The 19598-nt window shown below is 43.0% G+C and overlaps 1 protein-coding gene across 1 annotated transcript in view; it reads right to left on the bottom strand.

Moving 5' to 3' along the window:
* Positions 1 to 19598, bottom strand: part of IGF2 (insulin like growth factor 2) — a 31775-nt gene that overhangs the window by 10788 nt on the left and 1389 nt on the right. The window contains exon 2 of the mRNA XM_030562626.1: positions 4470 to 4632. Within this exon, the coding sequence (XP_030418486.1) occupies positions 4470 to 4632 (163 nt within the window). The remainder of the gene's footprint in view (positions 1 to 4469; positions 4633 to 19598) is intronic.

Raw genomic sequence — 19598 nt, 5'->3', positions numbered from 1 at the left:
TCCATAGTATTGCATGCTACACAGACAATGCCAAACCCTGTCCCACAGAGCTTACTGTCTAAGTAGACAAGAGAAACCATACCAGACAAAGCAAAAGTATTTTTAAAAGTGCAAAACTTTTTTATGGTTTATATAAAGAGATGATTTATCTCAGCTATCTCGTCCCCTCAGTGAAGCAAAACTAGCACCAGGACTGACTCAGTGTGTCATCCTTCTGTACTAACAACCCAGCAGAAATGTTCCTCTGGTAACTAACTAGGCACGACCATTTAAATTCGTTTCAACACTGACAATCCACTGACCCAGCTCTCCATTGCTTTGCACCTTGTATTGGCAATGACACCTGTTTAACATGGGTGTAAAGTGTTGCCATTCTGATCTGATGGGATCTTGCATCTACCATGCACTGGTGCAAATGGCAATAACACAGTGCAGGGCAATGGAGAATCAGGCCCAGGATGTTTGAGAGGTGCTCAGACACTACAGCAACCAGGGCTAATGGAGGCACATAAATGCCACAGTGCTGTGCCTCTCAGCGATGCCTGCCTAGTGCATTAGTTTTAATTGATTTTTTAAAAATATTTCCTTTCATACTGATGTATAGCAGGGGGTTCCTATGAAAATCCCAGTGCTGGAAGAGAAGCAATGCATGAAATAAGTTGACACATTTTAATGTTTAGACTTTTCTCTGATAGATGCAGGTGGAGCTCATCAGTGTGTTGGGGCCAGATTATCCAACAGATTCACCTCCCGTGTATGCATGCAAATACTGTGCTTAATTTGTGCCGGGGCTTGCCAGAGCTCAGTCCCAGCACCTCTAGGCTTGGCAGTTCGTAGCCCCAGCACTTCTGGGCCTGCTGCATCAGTTATGAAAGTAAAAAAAAAAAAAAATTGCTTGAGCCCTGGCACCTAATTGCTTGAGCCCCGGCACCTCTTTCATTACAAATTAAGCACTGTTTAAACGGCATGCTGAGCAGCCAGTGTTCTCAATGAGAGCTGCTCAGTGCTAAGCAGTTATGAAAAATCTGGCCCCAGTTTTGAAAAGTAAAGCCAGAATTTTCCGAATACTCAGTTCAGCACAACGAGCAGGAGATAAACTAAAGAGAGAGTTCCTTAGAGCATTAGAGTGCATTCTAACTCGGATGCCACTGAGGGCTTTTTCAGAGCTAATAAGCATGTTTCTGTGCTATGTTCCTCTGTGCCCACTGTCTCAGTATAGTGACATGTTCCCATGACTTGCCAGGTGTAATCTGATTTACATTGCGGGTCCTATGAAGCACCCCTTGTTAGGTGGTAAAGGATTAATATGGGCTTGGGCTGGTTTTATTTCCTCTCTCTGGGCACAGGGACTCTTCAGAAAAATTGAGAGAAAAGAGTATTTGCCACTTGGCATGAAACTGCTTATCTGCCTTCAAAAGTGTTTTTATTTTTGGACTGAAAGAAAGGGTTACTTGAGGTGAAGGGAGGTCTGTATGTCAGCAAAACAAAAGCCCCATTCCCTTTCCTCCCCAGAGAGGGGGAGGGAAGAAAGATGCACAAAAGGAGAGAGACAGACACTCAACTATATATAGACAGAGAGGAAGAGGTGTTAGACCCAGACAGAGTTATCCTCTTCACAATTGGCTAGTAAAGCAAGTTTCTGGTCCTATAGTCTCAGCAGAACTTTGGCATGTGGTCTGCTGACAGAAGGAAACGTGGAAGGCAGAAGAGGAGAACAGAAAGAGTAATTAGAACTGCAAACTCTTTCAGCTAAGCTAACCAACAGAAAGGAAGTGCTCCAAACTGGCTTCCAGAACTGCAGCCCCTGGAGCACTTGCTAGTGGTCAGCAGAGAAGCAGCTGGTGACATGGTGACAGTTTATGATCAGCTGCTCAATCACACCAGTGCAGCTAAAAATACATTCTTAATATTACACTGCTGTGCCACTGGGACAGCCAGTCGAGGGACAGTGCACCATATTGTGTCCAGTTCTGGGTCTTGTGTCCAGTTCTGGGCACCACATTTCAGGAAGGATGTGGACAAATTGGAGAAAGTCCAGAGAACAGCAACAAAAATTATTAAAGGTCTAGAAAACATGATCTATGAGGGAAGATTGAAAAAATTGGGTTTGTTTAGTCTGGAAAAGAAAAGATTGAGAGGGGACATGATAATTTTCAAGTACATAAAAGACTGTTACAAGGAAGAGGGAGAAGAATGGTTCCTCTTAACATTTTGAGGATAGGACAAGAAGCAATGGGCTTAAATTGCAACAAGGGAGGTTTAGGTTGGACATTAGGAAAAACTATCTGTCAGGATGGCTAAGCACTGGAATAAATTGCCTAGGGAGGTTGTGGAATCGGATTTTTAAGAGCAGGTTAGACAAAAACCTTTCTGGAATGGGCTAGATAACACTTAGCCCTGCCTTGAGTGCAGGGGACTGGAGTAGATGACCTCTCAAGGTCCCTTCCAGTTCAATGATGCTATGATTCTATACCACCACAAATTGTAGGTGAGGGGTCCAGGAGATAATCTCAACGTGGCTTGCATTATTAAAGTTTTGGAACCTCCTTCTGCTCCTGTGAGATGAGGCAAAACAATAGAGCTGATGCGACATCAGTTGAGCTGAACCAAACCTCAAAGTTCAGATCAAAACACTTTGGGGGTGGAGATTCAAAGCTGAGATTTGGGTTCTTTTCTAAATTATCAATTCCCCTTCCCCCTGAAAACTGAGATTGAGATATCAATATTTCAGAAAGCAAATTTCCCCTGTATCTCAAAATAAATCCTGTACAGTTGGTTACCAATTTAGATAAGCTAATTAGTAGCAATTCTCAAAGTCAGATTGGAGGTAAGGGAGAGGAGAATTTATAACAGGGAGTGCATTTGCTATCTGCATCAATTTCATTAGTTCATCTACCTTTACCTCTCTTGGCCATCTTCCTACCAGTTATACTTGTCTTTCAGTGTTACTCCTGTAATTAGATTAAAGCAGGTCAGTCAGCAAGTGAATAGCAAGATGTAAATATTCTTTAACTGAGGGAGGGAGAAATAGCCTCCTTTGACTGAAACACTTAAACAAGACTCTTGCGACAAATTCAGGGTGCAGCTCTACTGAAACCAGTGGAGCTGCATCCTCATTGCAGAAATGAATTTGCCCAATGTAAGGCTGAAGGGATGAAGTGTGACCCTGTCTACGTGAGGAAAACGGCCTGGTGCTAACCGCAGTATGTTCATTCTTCCTCTCCTTTCCCTCCTATACCTCACAGTTGTTGAATCCTTTAGCTGCTAATATAAATGGTACAAAATGATGTGATATTGTGAGGAAAGTTTGATGTGATTGGGTCTCTATCATACTTCCAGTAATGCCACCGAAGACATTTTTGCCCTGCATGCCAGCAGCTAAACAATTTTTTTTTTTTGACACCAGTTGTAGAGCAACAGGGTGAGAAAGAACTGTTAACCACTATTGTCAGCAGTGGGTCATTGTCCATGCTTGGGGACTTTGAAATTCACTGGGAGTGGCCAGAAAAAGACAAATACAGACAACCAGAGCTGCACAGATAAAAGGAAAAATGAGTATTTCCTCTTAAATCAATTTATATTGTTATTGGCAACTTTTGTCCATAAACTTCAGATAAAACTGTATGCGGAATGCCTGATTGGATGTGTGTGTATGTACAAGCTTTCACACATGTAGGGCACAGATTGAGCATGCAGTAATAAGAAAATGACTTGGGAAAATCATTATGGCAATTGCATTCTTGCACCACTGTGATCAACTTCCCAGCAATCTCCCTGCTCCACCTCGGATATGGGAGTTTTCTGCCCAGCGAATACTCCTAGCTTAAAAGGCAGCTTCCTTTTGACACTTCTGGCACAGCCACATGCAAGAAAAACAAGGGCTTCCTCCAGTATGGTAGAGTCTTCATCACACCTGGGGCCTGATTCCCCAGTCTTGCTCCTTGCGTAGTCGCCTATACCTGCACAAAATAGGTGTAAGATGCTACAGTTTTGATTTGTGTAACATTTGACACCTTCCATTTTATACTCATGTAAGTGATGACACAAAAGTGCAAGAGAGTAGAGAATCTATGCCCTCGTGTCTTATCACAACTGCTAGTGTATTTCCCATAGCCTTCACTTTTTGGGTAGCATTGAACCAGGGTAAGTTATGTTAGATCTAATGCTCGGTCAGCACATGGGGGTATTGATACCAGAGCACCCAATATGGCACCTCCAGTCAGAGAGATCTTTAGAATGAGCTGTCTCCCTGGAAATGAGCTGAATCCTAGTAGTGTGAGCTGACCAGCAGGGACATAGGACCAGTGCTCTTAGAAGTCACCTGTTCATCCACAGGGATGAAGCATGTGTGATTGTGTCTGCACTAATGTATCTTTGGAGGAGAATGTTTCCTGCTGCATGCTCCTCCAGCTTCCCTGATCCGCAAGTAGCCAGTCAATGCAACACAAAAAAATGCCAGAGCTACTTACTGAAGTAGAAGCCCCTGTCCCCACAGACAAACTGCAATGTGTCTACTAGTTCCCCACCACAGAGCGTTTCAGCAGTGCCATATGCCGACGTTGAGTCCACTGTGTATGCCAGGAAGGTGAGTGCGAGCAGCAGTATCCGCCTAGAGGCGCACATCCTCTGCACCTGAAAGAGACAAATTCAAAATGTTAACTATGGTGCAGAACCCCGCTCGAGTGTTCTCAAGGCACCAAGCATAACATGCATGTGTGCATGCACAGGAGAGCTTGTGACTGTGTAAGGAGAACCACGTGCTTTTTTGCTTATTTGCGAAGCATTCAGACTCTTCTGACGGTGGATAAAAACAAGCAATTGCCAGACAACATTCATCTTGCCACTTGCATACAGCTGGCTTCCGCAAAGTAACACCTCCTCTCTGTCACCCAGAGAGGATTCTGCCTCTGAGGGAAGTTCCCATTTTTGTCATGGCCGAGGACAGGTGGTCTTACTTGCTGCCATCAGATGTTTCTTCTCCTTCTTGCTCAGCGAATCTCAAGGGCTGAGCTTTGAATACAATCTTTGGGAGACTAAAGGTGGGGTTACAAAGAGATCCCTTAGAACTACCATTCTCTTCCTTATGGAAACACCACATTAGTCTTTCAGACACCAAAAGTTAGGGCTAAGGCATCGTAGGTAGGGCTACATTTTCTACAGCAATAATTTAAACTGTGATTCTGTGGGACTGTTATGTGTTACCATTTCTCTGTTCAACTCCAGCCACGAACCTCAGTACTGATGTGCTGCATCCTCCTCTATTCCAGTCCCAGGCCTCTGAGCAGTGACTGCCAAATGTGTGTGAGGGAAGGGGAAAGTTGATTGTGGTGGTCATGCAGGCCAATAGTCTCTAGGGTTACGCAACCAACTAATCTTATTTTATTTGTGGCCAAAATCAAGATTTGAACCCAGATCTCCAGAAGGTTTAAAGGCCAATGCCTAATGCCCTCCATCACAAAGTCTGTACCTCAGGTTCCCCTCCCTAGCATATTAGGGCCTGATTTTGATTCCTCATAGGTATGTACATAACTCCATTAAGTGCTACCACACACCCTTGGGTGGCCTTAGGCAAGCCCCTTTACCTCAGTGTCCCACTTTCAGCCTCTTTAAAATGAGGCTGATACCACCTCTCAGGGGTGAAGAGGCTAAACCCATGCATGACTGGAGACCGGGATACCTCAGTGATGAGCACCTCCAAAGAAAACCCTAATATAAAGCAGCATGGTGAATGTGGCTGCTGAAATCCAATCAGAACTGCCGGGGGAAAGAATGGCAAGATGGCAACTGGAATAAGGCAATTTTGAGGTCCAAAATTAGTGAGAAAAAATGCTGTATTAGCTATGTACTTATTAGGCTCTCATCACCAGAGCATCTGAACAACGCTTAATTATTAATGGATTTTTATCCAGTTCACTCTGGTGAAGCAGCATGGTTTTATTCCTGTTTTACAGATGGGGAAGAGAGGCCATGGGAAGATTAAGGAGACTTGCCCAGGATCACATAGGAAGTCTGTGACTGAACCTAGAATTGAATTCAAGTCTCCTGAGTACTAACCCAATAACCTATCCACAAAGCCGTCCTTCCTACCAACTTTCAACCCACCAGTGATTGAAATAATCTGACCTTACAATGATTACTAGTCCCTTTTAGATTATGAAAAAATAAAAGGCCATTTATCACGTAGGCCAAGCATGGGGAAAATATGAAGGGGAGCTGAGGACTCCTTCAGTGAGTGTCTTCTTTTTCCTGTTACAATTTTAATGTTTGATTTCTTATTCAAGATGGACCTGAACCAGAGCCCCATATCAGAACATCCCTGACCCAGTTCTGTGATTCAGGCCTCGTTTCTACGACCAGCACATGATTTTGCCAGCTTGTATGAAGACATGTTCTGAAGAAGCTGCAAACAGAAAGATGCCCATCATATCCTCATTTGCTGGTCCAAACAGGAGCTATAAACTGATATGATCTGCCACTGTCCCTTGTAGTTCTGGCTTGTGCTCCCACAAGCCAGTACAGTGGGTACTTGTTAGTCTTGTTAGTCTTCCTAACCTGGCAACACTCCTAAAATGCTCCTATTGGAAGATGCTTCCGTTCAGGCCAGATATCCAGGCTGGCTTGTAAAATTAAAAAGATAATAGAGGAGTTTTTAAACTAAGGGCTGGGGGACAGCTGACAGGTGTGGAGGAGCACAAGGTTCAGACAAACACATCCCTTAAAGGGGATATTCTAAATCCTAGTAAGGATGAGGCGATAGAAGCTGATAAAGTACAGGCAGGAACCGAAGAGAAACAGTCAAACAAAAGAGTTCTATTCAGTTACATCATAGGAAGGCAGACAACTAAATATCGACAAATTTTCTAAGTGCTTGTATACAAATGCTAGAAGTCTAAATACTAAGACAGGTGAGCTTGAGTGCCTGGTATTAAATGAGGATATTGATAATAGGCATCACAGAAACTTGGTGGAACAATGACAATCAATCCGACAGAGTAATGCCGGAGTACAAAATATATAGGAATGAAACAGTACATCACACTGGTGGGGGAGTGGCATTATATGTTAAAGAAAGCATAGAGCTGAATATAGTAAAAATCTTAAATGAATCAAACTGTACCATAGAATCTCTATGGATAGCAATTCTATGCTTGAATAATAAGAGTATAGCAGTAGGAATATACTACTGACCACCTCACCACAATGGTGACTGTAATTGTGAAATGCTCAGGGAGATAAGAGAGGCTACAAAAAACAGAAAATTCAATAATAATGGGGGATTTCAACTAAAATTTCTAGACACCATTAATGACTGCTTCTCGGAGCAGCTAGTCCTGGAACCCACAAAGCAAGGCAACTCTTGGTTTAATCCTAAATAGCACATAGGATCTGGGCTACAGTTGATTTGCTTGGTAATAGCAACCATAATGTAATTAAAGTTCACATCCTTGTAAAGGGGAAAATACCAAAGAAACCTGCCACAGTAGCATTTAACTTCAAAATAGGGGAACTACACAGAAATGAGAAGGCCAGTTAAATGGAAATTAAAAGGAACAATCACAAAAATGAAATAGCTGCAAGCTGTACACACACATCCCATAATAGAGGCTCAAACTATATGTATGTCACAAATGTATTAAAATAAGTAAGAGGACCAAAAAATTTCCACCATGGCTAAACAGAGTAAAAGAGGCGGTTAGAGACCTCTTTTAAAAATTAGAAGTCAAATCTTATTAAGAAAAACAGAAAAGTGCATCAGCTCTAGCAAGTCAAGTAAAATTAGGCAGACCAAAAAAAAAAAAATCTGAAGAGCAACTAGCAAAAGACATAAAAACTAAAAACAATTTTTTTAAGTATATCAGAAGCCGGAAGCCTGTCAAACGATCAGTGGGGCCACAGGATGATCAAGTAGCACTCCGGGAATTCTTTGCACTGGTGCCTTTACTGCTGACGAAGTGAAGGAGATTCCCATACCTGAGCCATTCTTTTTAGGTGACAAATCTGAGGAAAGCAACAAAGAATCCTGTGGCATCATATAGACTAACAGAAGTATTGCAGCATGAGCTCTCGTGGGTGAATACTCACTTCGTCAAAGCTTATGCTCCAATACTTCTGTTAGTCTATAAGGTGTCACAGGACTCTGTCACTTTTTACAGATTCAGATTAACACAGCTACCCCTCTGAAATCTGAGGAAGTTTCTCAGACTGAGGTATCAGTAGAAGAGGTTTTGGACTATATTGATAAATTAAACAATAAGTCAACAGGACCAGATGGTATTCACCCGAGAGTTCTAGAGAAACTCATATATTAAATTGCCAAACTACTAACTGTGGTATGTAACCTATAGGTTAAATCAGCCTCTGTATCAAATGACCTGCAGATGCCTAATGTAACGCCAATTTTTCAAAAGGGCTCCAGAGGCAATCCTGGCAATTACAGGGCTGTAAGCCTAATTTAAGTACCAGGCAAATTGATTGAAAGTATAGTAATGAATAGAATTATCGGACACATGGATGAACATGGTATGTTGAGGAAGAGTTAACATGGCTTTTGTAAAGGGAAATCCATGGTTCCTCAATCTATTAGAATTATTTGAGGGTGTCAGCAAGCACATGGAAAAGAATGATCCAGTGGACATAGTGTAGTTGGACTTCCAGAAAGCCTTTGACAAGGTCCATCGCCAAAGGTTCTTAAGCAAAGTAAGCTGTTATAGGATAAGAGGAAAGCTCCTCCATGGATCAGTAACTGGTTTAAAAAATAGGAAACAAAGGGTAGGAATAAATGGTCATTTTTCACAGTGGAGAAAGGTAAATAGAAGGGTCCCCCAAGGATCTGTACTGGGACCAGTGCTGTTCAACATATTCATAAATGATCTGGAAAAAACGGGGAAAGAGTGAGATGGCAAAGTTTGCAGATGATATAAAGTTACTCAAGATAGTTAAGTCCAAAGCTGATTGCAAATAGTTACAAAGCGATCTCATAAAACTAGGTGACTGGGCAACAAAATGGCAGATGAAATTCAGTATTGATAAATGCAAAGTAATGCATACTGGAAAACATAATCCCTGCTATATATACAAAATGAAGGGGTCTAAATTAGCTGTTACCACTCAACAAAGAGATCTTGGAGTCACTGTGGATAGTTCTCTGGAAATACCTTCTCAACTTGCAGTAGTAGACTGTGATGGGGGAGGCTGTACAGGAAGCAGTCAATTGGAGGGAGATGGTACAGAACAGCAAATCCCAGTGGTCTCACATAAAATGAGTTGCAGGGCCAGAGTAAGTCAGTTGCTGCAGGGAGCCCAAGGAGGTTTCCTAGCAGCCTGTAGGAAGGTAGCACCTTGGACAGAACAATTGCTGGCAGGGACCAAGGGAGCCCCTGGCTTGCTGCTGGGACTTGAGGGCTGGAGGCCCTGAGAAGAAGGCGAAGAAAGGGCTGGAGCCATGAGGAAGTGGTTCAGGGGACTTAAGCAGCACTGGTGGAGAAGTTAAGGAGGGCTATCTGGATGCTGCTATCTACAGGGTCCCTGCGCTGGGACCTGGAATAGTGGGTGGGTCTGGGTCCCCCCTCTACTCACCAATGGGGAAGTGGCTGGACTGTAGAACTTTGAGATACTTTCCTGGAAGGGAGACAACACGGATGGTGACATAGCTGGAGGGCTGAGTCATGAAGAGGATGCTGTGACTCCTGGACTAAGGAGAAGGCAGTGGGGGAGGCACCACCAGGAGAGGGTGCACTGGCTGAGAGAGCTAATCTCTGAGACGGCCAGCAGGAGGGGCTGCTCTGGTGAGTGAAAAAACTAGCAATGTTAGGAACCATTAAGAAAAGGATAGATAATACAACATAAAATATTATAACTCTACTATATAAATCCACAGTACACTCATACTTTGAATACTGCATGCAGTTCTGGTCGCCCCAGCTCAAAAAACATATATTAGAATAGGAAAAAGTATAGAGAATGGCAACAAAAATGATTAGGGGTCTGAAATAGCTTCCATAAGAAGAGAGGTTTAAAAAAAATGGGACTGTTCATTTTAGAAAAGAGAAAACTAAAGAGGGATATGATAGAAGTCTATAAAATCATGAATGGTGCAGGGCAAAGTAAATAAGGAAGTGTTATTTACTCCTTCTCATAACACAAGTACCAGGGGCCACCCAATGTAATTAATAGGCAGCAGGTTTAAAACAAATATAAGAAATTCCTTCTTCATACAATTTACAGTCAACCTGTGGAACTCATTGCTGGGGGGTGACAGGAATCTGTGAAGGCCAAAAATATGACTGGGTTCAATAAAGAATTAAATAAGTTCATGGAGGATAGGTCCATTAGTGGCTAATAGCGAGGGTCAGGGATGCAACCCCCTGCTCTAGGTGTCCCTAAACCTCTGACTGTCAGAACCTGGGACTGGACGACAGGGGATGGATCACTCAATAATTGTCCTGTTCTGTTTATTTCCTCTGAAGAATCTGGGACTGATCATTGTCTGAGACAGGATACTGGGCTAGATGGACCATTGGTCTGACCTAGTATAGCTGTTCTTATGGCCCTGCACTGCTGATGTCAGTGGGGACTTCAATGGGAATCAAGCTCTTAGTCACTCACTGAGGTTTTGGCCTGCACAATGCCTCCATTGAGAAGCACCAGGAATATCACTGAGCCATGATTTCATTTTCATACAATCTTCCAAGCTAGAGTGTTTCCTATGAAAAGACTTTCACCTGATTTAATGGCCTGGGCTGGGAGTCGTGACCAATGCTCCCTGGCATTACTTCAGTACTTCCTGTGCACTTCAGTCATATCCCAGATGTAACAACATCACGGTTGTGATCTCTAATTAGCACAATTATCCCATTTTTATGAGGCTTCTGATTGCTTAACATCCCCTGGGCTTAAGTTAAGCTTGCAGCTCATCACTAGGGCAGCAGGTGGTATATAGGCAGTGTCATTGCACAAGCAGCTGATATGGGGCTTAAGGACAACCAAATCATTCCCCACTTCCAATTAACCTCCCGCTCACATGAGCACCATGGTTAACCAAGAAACTTGTCATCAGTTCCTCCTCCCCCTACCCCACCATAGTCAGTTCCTCAGAATGGATTGCTTAATTTTGTGTTTGACAAATCTGGGCAAAAAAACATCCCTCCACAGCAGGACAAAGATATCGGGCTTTGTCTGTCTCTGAATCTTGGAAGAACCCTGATAAAATCCTCTCCCAAACCACAAGCCTATCTGCAATAGTAGCTATGGTCACACTTTAAGAATATCGGTCAGGCAAGCAAGTGACCTCCCCCTCCCCGCTGCCAGTCAGCACTGTGGGACTGCTCTGAAAGATGCCATGCACAGAGAGCCTCACTGTTTCACAACCCAGAGAGAAGTCTTGTCCAGAACTCACGGGGTAGCTGCTCTGAAACAAAGGTCACTTCCTCCGATCCACCCCTCACCAAGCAAGCCAGTATCCAGCTACCTACTTCCATCCCCATCCTAACCGCACAAGGGAACCAATAAGATATTCTGAAGTGAGTTAGTGCTAGACCTATCGGTTCCTCTCTGGTACCTCTAGTCTAAACTCATTACAAGTCCTCTGCCCTGGTAGTGATACCCTCCACCCCAGACAGACAACAGGAGAGAGAGCTCCTTTCCTACCCACCTGTGCACTAGCAGAGAAAACAGAGCAGCAAGTAGCCACAGAGCCCCGTGGACTAAACACCTTAGGCCAAATGCCTCCATGGAGTTACTCCAGTGACTTGTATTCAGCTCTTCCCCTCCATGCCAGAGCCTTCACCTTAACCAAAGAAGCACCAGCAGAGTTGCCCACAGCTGGTTTTTCCCTTAGTGTCCCCATCTTTACCATGTACCATGAGAGAATAAAAACATACCGGAAGGGAGAGTTTTTGTCAGCAGTGCGACCTGATACACTCCAGTTCTGTGGGGAAAAAACTCCAGTTCCTTTGGAAAATGCCAGCACCTCCAATCTTAAATTACCCGTTTTGTTATTTAGTGCTAAGCTGGCCCCATACTCCTTCTCCCCATACAGGCGAGGAGACAATCAGAGTAAACTCATGCCATCAGTTTACTCTTCACCCTAAAAATGACCCAGTGACTCAGGTACCAAGCCCCTTTTTGATGTCCTGTATTAAAGGTTGTGAGGACAGAGATGGTACTGATGCTCTAATCTAACCCAGTACCGATATGGCCACGTGTGATCCAATGAACTGCCTAGTCTGAAACCCCTCCTCTCACTCTGAATGCTGGCTCTCTCCAGACAGGTCTCAGGGTGATTTTCACCTTGCATGTATTTTTTTCCCCTCCCTTCCACAGATCAATGTAATGAGAAACCAGACAGGCAAGCGAGCAAGCAAAAAGCATATTTACTACCTAGTGCTGCACTTTCTCCTTGGTTAAAGCAGCTGCAATACTACACAGTCCCACAGACCTTTATTTATCCATTTGCCATGTTTATTCTCTGGAATACCCAGCAGGCTTGATTGCATGACAAGTTCTGTAGGGGCCTTCTGACCTCTGTGACATTGTCACTTGCAGAGAGTGCCTGGAGGTCGTTCGATCTGCTCTCTTTCCTCTCCAGTTACATCCCACCCCAATCTGGAAGGGGAGAGGCATTTCAGGGGTCACTTCCGCAAATGTACAAAGCCTATCTTTTTTTGGTTACAAAATCACTTTGCAGGAGGAAGCCTCCTAAATTCCAGTTGGAAACGCTGCCCATTGTTGTCGGAGAGATCTAGGTTCAGTTCCTAGCTCTGCCACAACCTTGCTGTGTGACCTTGGGCAAGTCTCTTAATCTGCCCTTGCCTTAGTTCCCCACTGGTAAAATAGAGATGATACTTCCTTTCTTCCACCCTTTGTCTGTCTTATCTATTTTGACCGTACGCTTTTCAGGGCTGGGACAGTCTCTTACTGTGTGTATAGGATTTAGCACAATGAGGTCTTAGGCACTAGCAGAATACAAATAAATTAGGGCTGAAAATGGCTGGCAATATTTAACCTACTCAGGAAGTTTTTCTGGCTAAGATGTAAGATGCATAGCACCATGTTGGCGGGGGCGGGGGTGTTCACTAAGAAAAAAAAAATCAGCCCGTTGTACTCTTCTGAAATCAGGTTGGCTCAGCTGTGTGTATAATGCTGTTTCTTCTTGCTCGCATGGACACCAAGTCAAAGAGTCCTTACCAGGGTTAAACAATTATCCTATAATGTTATTATAATATGATTTTCTCTACACACAGAAAAGTAAAAACCCACCAGGTTTAGAAAACTTGTTGGGCCACAAGCATGTTTTTTATACGAGTTTAAATGTGGTTAATTTTTGTAGCATTGTGTCTCTTGAGTGGCTAGTTTTACTGTAACATTTGTCTTCGGCTCCTCGCTCTCTCCTCAGTTCATTGTAATTTCTCTGCTCGTTCAGCGACACCTGCTCCCGCACAATGTTTCCACATTGTTCAGCAGAGGAGCTGTTCCTTTACTTGTGTGCATCAGTGTACAGGAGTCCAGATGAAATTGCCGGTAGGGGGAGAGAGAGGGCGACTGAATATCCCTCTCCCCTCCAGAGAAAGTCATCCCTCTAGATCGGGGTCTAACGGAGAAGCAATGTGGGGAGAAGCCTCTGTACTGAACCCACACAAAAGCTGCCTCTTCCAGGCCCACTGCAACATAAGATACGAGGATGCAAATTCTTCCTCTCAGTTACCCAGGCTGATTGGTCCCTCACTGGTCAAGTAAATCAAACTTATGATTCCCTTAGATGATGATAGGCTTCTACCATCTGCTTCCACAGCACTGTTCAACAAGCAAGGAGCTCAAACAAGACAAGAGCATGAATCCTATTCACCTGCAGCAAGCCATCGCCCCGCACTGAGTCAGGTGTGTCTATTTACTCTCCACCCCATTTCCCAGTGACTAGCTAAAAAGACTTGTCTGTTTCAGGGATTTTTGCACTGATATAATGTATGCACTGATATGCTCATGTAAAGGCCCAGGGCAGATGCATTTGCACTGGGGTAAAGTGGGGCTGAAACTGGGGCAAGTTTATATAGTAATCTCTTCAGAGAGGTATCAGAGGGGTAGCCGTGTTAGCCTGGATCTGTAAAAGCAGCAAAGAATCCTGTGGCACCTTACAGACTAACAGACATTTTGGAGCATGAGCTTTCGTGGGTGAATACCCACTTCGTCAGATGCATGTCACGCATCTGATGAAGTGGGTATTCACCCACGAAAGCTCATGCTCCAAAACGTCTATTAGTCTATAAGGTGCCACAGGATTCTTTACTGCTTCTTCAGAGAAGGAGGCTGTTTGCACAATGGCTTGCACAGTGGGGCCCTGATCCCTGATTTGGAGCCTCTATGGGCCACTAAAGTTGTCCCGGTGAAGCTCATCCATACAGGGTTTTCTTCTCTGTTATAGCTACATTGGTATGACTATACCAGTATAAAAAACTGATAATAATTAGGGCTGTCAATTAATCGTAGTTAACTCAAGTGATTAACTCAAAACAAATTAACTTGATTAAAAAAATTAATTGTGATTAATCGCAGTTTTAATTGTGCTGTTAAACAATTCCAATTTAAATTTATTATAAATAATTTTGAATGTTTTTCTACTTTTTAAATATATTGGTTTCAATTACTACACAATGTGAAGTGCAGGGCTTACTTTATTTTTTTATTACAAATATTTGCACTGTAACAAAGATAAACAAAAGAAACAGTATTTTTCCATTCACCTCCTACAAGTACAGTAGCGCAATCCCCTTATCTTGAAAGTGCAACTTACAAATGTAAATTTGTTTTTTGTTACATAACTGCATTCAAAAATAAAACAAAGTAAAACTTTAGAGCCTACAAGTCCACTTAGTCCTATTTGTTGTTCAGTCAATCGCTAAGACAAGTTTGTTTATATCTACATGGTCCTACCTATAATTCCCCACCCCGTAATGCACTTTCATGATAAAGAGATCGCGCTACAGTACTTGCCTAAGATGAATTGAAAAATACTATTTCTTTGGTTTATCTTTTTTAGAGTGCAAATATCTGTAATCAGATATAATAACAAAGTAAGCACTGTGTCCTTTGTGTTGTGTAGTAATTGAAATCAATATATTTGAAAATATAGAAAATATCCAAAATATTTGAAATAAATGGTATTCTGTTATTATTTAACAGCATGATTAAAACTGTGATTAATCGGTATTAATTGTTTTAATCATTTGACAGCCCTAATAATAATTAGACGAGCCCTGAGTGGTACTCAGAGATGCTGCAATAGCAGTCTCACCCATGCAGTGGTATGCCAGCAACACGTGAGTGGCCATGTGAGATTATGCAGGATACCTGCACTCTGCTGTGTCGTGAGTTGAAGCTTGTGGCACAGCCTCCCTTATTGCTGTTACAGATTTTTTTTTAACGACATACAGCACAGTCAGCTGGCTATGTTAGCTCCATTCAAGTGCTGGAGAAGAAGAGGCCAACAACTAGTTATGACCAACCGAAGGTACTGTACCAGAGCTGAGCTGAGAATGCAGAAGTTCCTTGTGTGCAGGTCTGTGCTTACACTACTGGACCCCTGTGATGCCTCTCTCCTGTGTGAGCTCATAGTCAGGCAAGATACCAAACTGTCTGACTGATCAAGTTCCTTCTTTGGTCTGGCCCACTTTAGAATTTAATTCTACCAAAAGGATCAAATTAAAGAGATGGCCCAATCTGCAAGATTTGAGTCAGAGACAGTGGGTCCAATTCTTCCCCTTGGGAAATACATGTTCCATTCTACGCACCCCATGAAGTGGGCTGTAGCCCACAAAAGCTTATACTACAGAGTGGGTTTGTAAAGCTGCAATTCCCATGTGATAGCATTTCACACTCACTTTGCACTGGTGTAAGTAATAACGCATGTAGCAGGGCAAGGGAGAATTAAGCCTAGGTTATTAGACATAATGAGTGACTAATGCATGTGCTTAAGCTCATGTATTCAACCATATTAGGCAGGAGACTGCATGACAGTTACACAGGTACTGCCTGATTCTCAGTTACACCATCTCAGGTACTTATGTGCCTCCCCTATCACCATACTGTTGGGGTGCCTCACAATCTTTAATGACTTTATCCTCAGTGCACCCCTCAGAGACAGGACAGTGACACATGAGGAACCGAAGCTCAGCAAGACTGAGTGACCTGCCCAAAGTCACACAGGAAGTCTGTTGTGAAGCCAGCTCCCAAATCCCAGATTGATACCCATACCACTGGAAACGCTTCCTCTCTAAAAGCCCCTTGACACCACTCTGGCAGTATAAACAAGAATCCGGACTCTGATTTTCAAAAGTGCTAAGTATCCGGAACTCCAGCTGACGTCAATGGGAGAATGCAGATGCTCAGCATCTCTGAAAGTCAGGCCTTGACTTAACTCACACCCAGGACAGAGGTGATGTTACCGTTCCAGAGACCTGAGAGTGTCTGGAAGTTATAAGAGGGCAGGGGAAGGTGTTTCATCTTAATACTTAGAATGTCACAAGTGTGGGTCTGCTGTGAAATACCTGCATCCCATGTTACTGTGACTGCTTTGTCATTCTAACAGTCAGAAGAGAGAAGCCTTCCCTGTATAGGAAGGGGGAGGAACTCAGAGCCAAGTGCCATGTCAGATGGCACAGTGGTATTATGAAGAAAGCCTATGCTATGCATTACTCTGGAAGTGAGTTGCTAGGGAGTGGCTTCAGGGTAACATCAGTAGTTTTCTGAGGACTAATCTTTGTACAACGTGCCAGTGTGGCTCCTGGGAACATGCTTAGTGAGCCCCAGTGCTACCAGTTCTCATGATATTTGATGTTTCCTTAAAGCTCTAGGTCCTGGAATCATGTGATTGTATGAAACACTCAGCTTTAATTAAAAAAATGAAGTTTCTAGCCCTCATGGTTGAGATGAAAGGACAGCTCTCAAACACCAGAAGGCAGATAACATGAACCCTAAGTGTGCTAGTTTTAAAAATGACACGATTTAAGCTAATCTCATGATTTTTGGCACGTGACTCATGATTGTTATATGCCAGAAGCTGGCAACACTATGTTAGCTCTTACTCTTGTGTCTTAAATGGGAAATGTGCTCCCTCCCTGCCCCACTCTGGGAAGAGGGTTCCCTTCATACCCCACAGCTCTCTCTGTCCCATACTGGGGGATGAAGGGGTCTCTCTCTGTACAGTAAGTGTTAGTTTCCCCAGCAAAGACTATTGTAGCTATGGGTGGAAAAAATCAAACTAGAAAAAGGTGAAAGGGGTACTCAGTATTATTTACTCGGGAGTGTATTGCACAAACTTTGGTACGCAGCCCAGAAATATTTGATTTATTGCATTAAAAAGGGAAATGAAATCTTGCTTAACTCCTCTAAAGACAGCTGGCAGAATCTGGAGAAGGGATTTTAAAGTCAGCCTTAGTTGCCTCATTTAACTTTTTCTGAATTACTCCAGGTTTTGGAATCAACTACAGCAAAGCAAGCAGAACGATAAAAAGAGAAGAGTTAAGTCGTTTAATCAGAAATTGTGGTGATTGCAGTTTTCTGGCCAGTGATATTCCCACAACACATTGAACTGGCTTTAGGTCTCAGCAGAGCATGGTTAACCCTTTCAGTTCCATTTCATACAAGTGATCGGTGTGTGTATTTTATCCCTCTCTCACTGAAGCCAGTAAACCACACACACACTGCCCCAGCCATTCTCTAGATATAGACGCTTTTAAAGCAAAGACAAACCAAAGTAGGATTTGAGAGCTCACTCCCAGGATATGCACTGGTAGTGGACAAGAGAAGATGGGCCACCTGCAGTGCTGCTACGTGATCCTGGAAAAGCATCAGATTCTCTGTCTCTCTAAAAATAAGACCTGTGTTTCCTTTATTTTAAAAACTAGAGCAATTCCTTCTTATAATGCTCTGTTATGCAGCTGGGGCCTGATCCAAAACCCACTGTCATCGATGGAAAGACTTGCAATGACTTCACTGGGCTTTGGATGAAGACTCTGTGTAGTAATTTGGTCCAGCCAGTGATCCTCCCATACCGGTTATAGTAAAGGATCATCAGCAGAAAGCACACAGACACACGCACATTTTGGCTTTGAGATTTTGCTGGGAAGGGGAAAAACGCCAACAACTTTTTTTTTTTTTTTTTGCAGGAAAAGTGGATTTGTTTATCCCTTTATGAATTTTCACAGAAAGCCCCTTTGAAAGGTTAAGTGAACATGTGCTTGTCAACAAATCGGAGCGGGTTTTACAACTGTGACCCATTCTCGCCACCACCAAATGTGTCAGTTTTGATCCAGAGAAGCCCAAACCAGAAATGTCATCTGGTTTTACTGCCCCAGATATGGTGTTTCATTGTTTCCTTAATATGCAACCGAAGTCACCCTCACAAAACCTTGGACCCATTCCCCTGAACTCTCCTACATTGATCCAAACAAACCCAGGGGAAAAAATAAAGGCCCAACAACCTGTTATGTTAAAAAAACAAAACCTCCTTCTGCAAACCTTGAGCTCCACAGCCTGTCCTGGGTGTTAGGAAGAAAACTATATACTTTGTATAGAGAAGTTCCAACCTAAGGGTTTAAAACAGAGGCTCTCCTGAAGTGTCTATTTAAAACCACCCACACAAGTCTTATATTTACACCTGGTTGCTCAATGTTGCCTGAGCATAACCTAATGTATCTGAAACCCTGTTAATGTACCACTGGTTGAAAGCAAGGCAGCCACATCTGCTGGTACAGTTATGTTAAATCTAAGTTTCCTGGTGTGCCCCAATTCCCTACCGCTGAACAGAGTGCTAAAACCTTTCCAAGTTGCTCTCTTAAAACAATTACAGTAGGGAAAAGCAATTGGGAAGGAAGGAAGAAAAAAAAAAAAGACTCCACACAAAGTAGAAGGCTACATGCCAACCATTAACTCTCACTCCATTTTGGCTTCGTTTTCTTGTTTTTCCTCTCTGAATTTTCATTCCTCTGAGACCGAACATGCTGCAGTGTTTTTCAGAATAGTGTTTAATAATCTCTTTAGGCTCTGAAGCTAAAGAACTGTCTGTCCCTTCCACACAATGCACAATCTTAATATTCCCCTCCTCCCCCCACTAAACAACTTAAGAAAAGCATGCAATACTTCGTTAGAAGAGGTCTATTTAAAGTTCTGTCCAATAGCCCATAGGTGACCTTGCATGACCTCATATAATAGAAATGAGATCCAAACACCCCTAATTTGAGTGCAGATCAGACTGTGGTGCCTTGAACCCTCTAATATAAACACACACACACTTAAGATTATCTTAGTATTTGTCTGTGAAATAAACATTCCTAGTTAGTCCCATATATCATTCTCCACACACAGCCTCCCATGACCACCTGCTATTCAGTTTCCGACACTGGCTGTGGTGTTGGTATACAAGGGCAATGTTTCTCATTTACTTTTAAGCTTTAAACGAACATATGCACACATGCACAAGCAGCAGAAAATCCATTAAAAAAAAAAAGAAGTGTGCTATGCTCCAACTCCAGTCTGGGAATCCCGGCACGATGCCAGTATCTCCATCCATACGAGGACTCAGGAGTCCAGAGCGAGCATATGAATTT

The sequence above is a fragment of the Gopherus evgoodei genome, chromosome 4, assembly GCF_007399415.2.
Source record: "Gopherus evgoodei ecotype Sinaloan lineage chromosome 4, rGopEvg1_v1.p, whole genome shotgun sequence".
Lineage (NCBI taxonomy): Eukaryota > Metazoa > Chordata > Testudines > Testudinidae > Gopherus > Gopherus evgoodei.
This window is presented reverse-complemented; position numbering and strand designations above follow the sequence as displayed.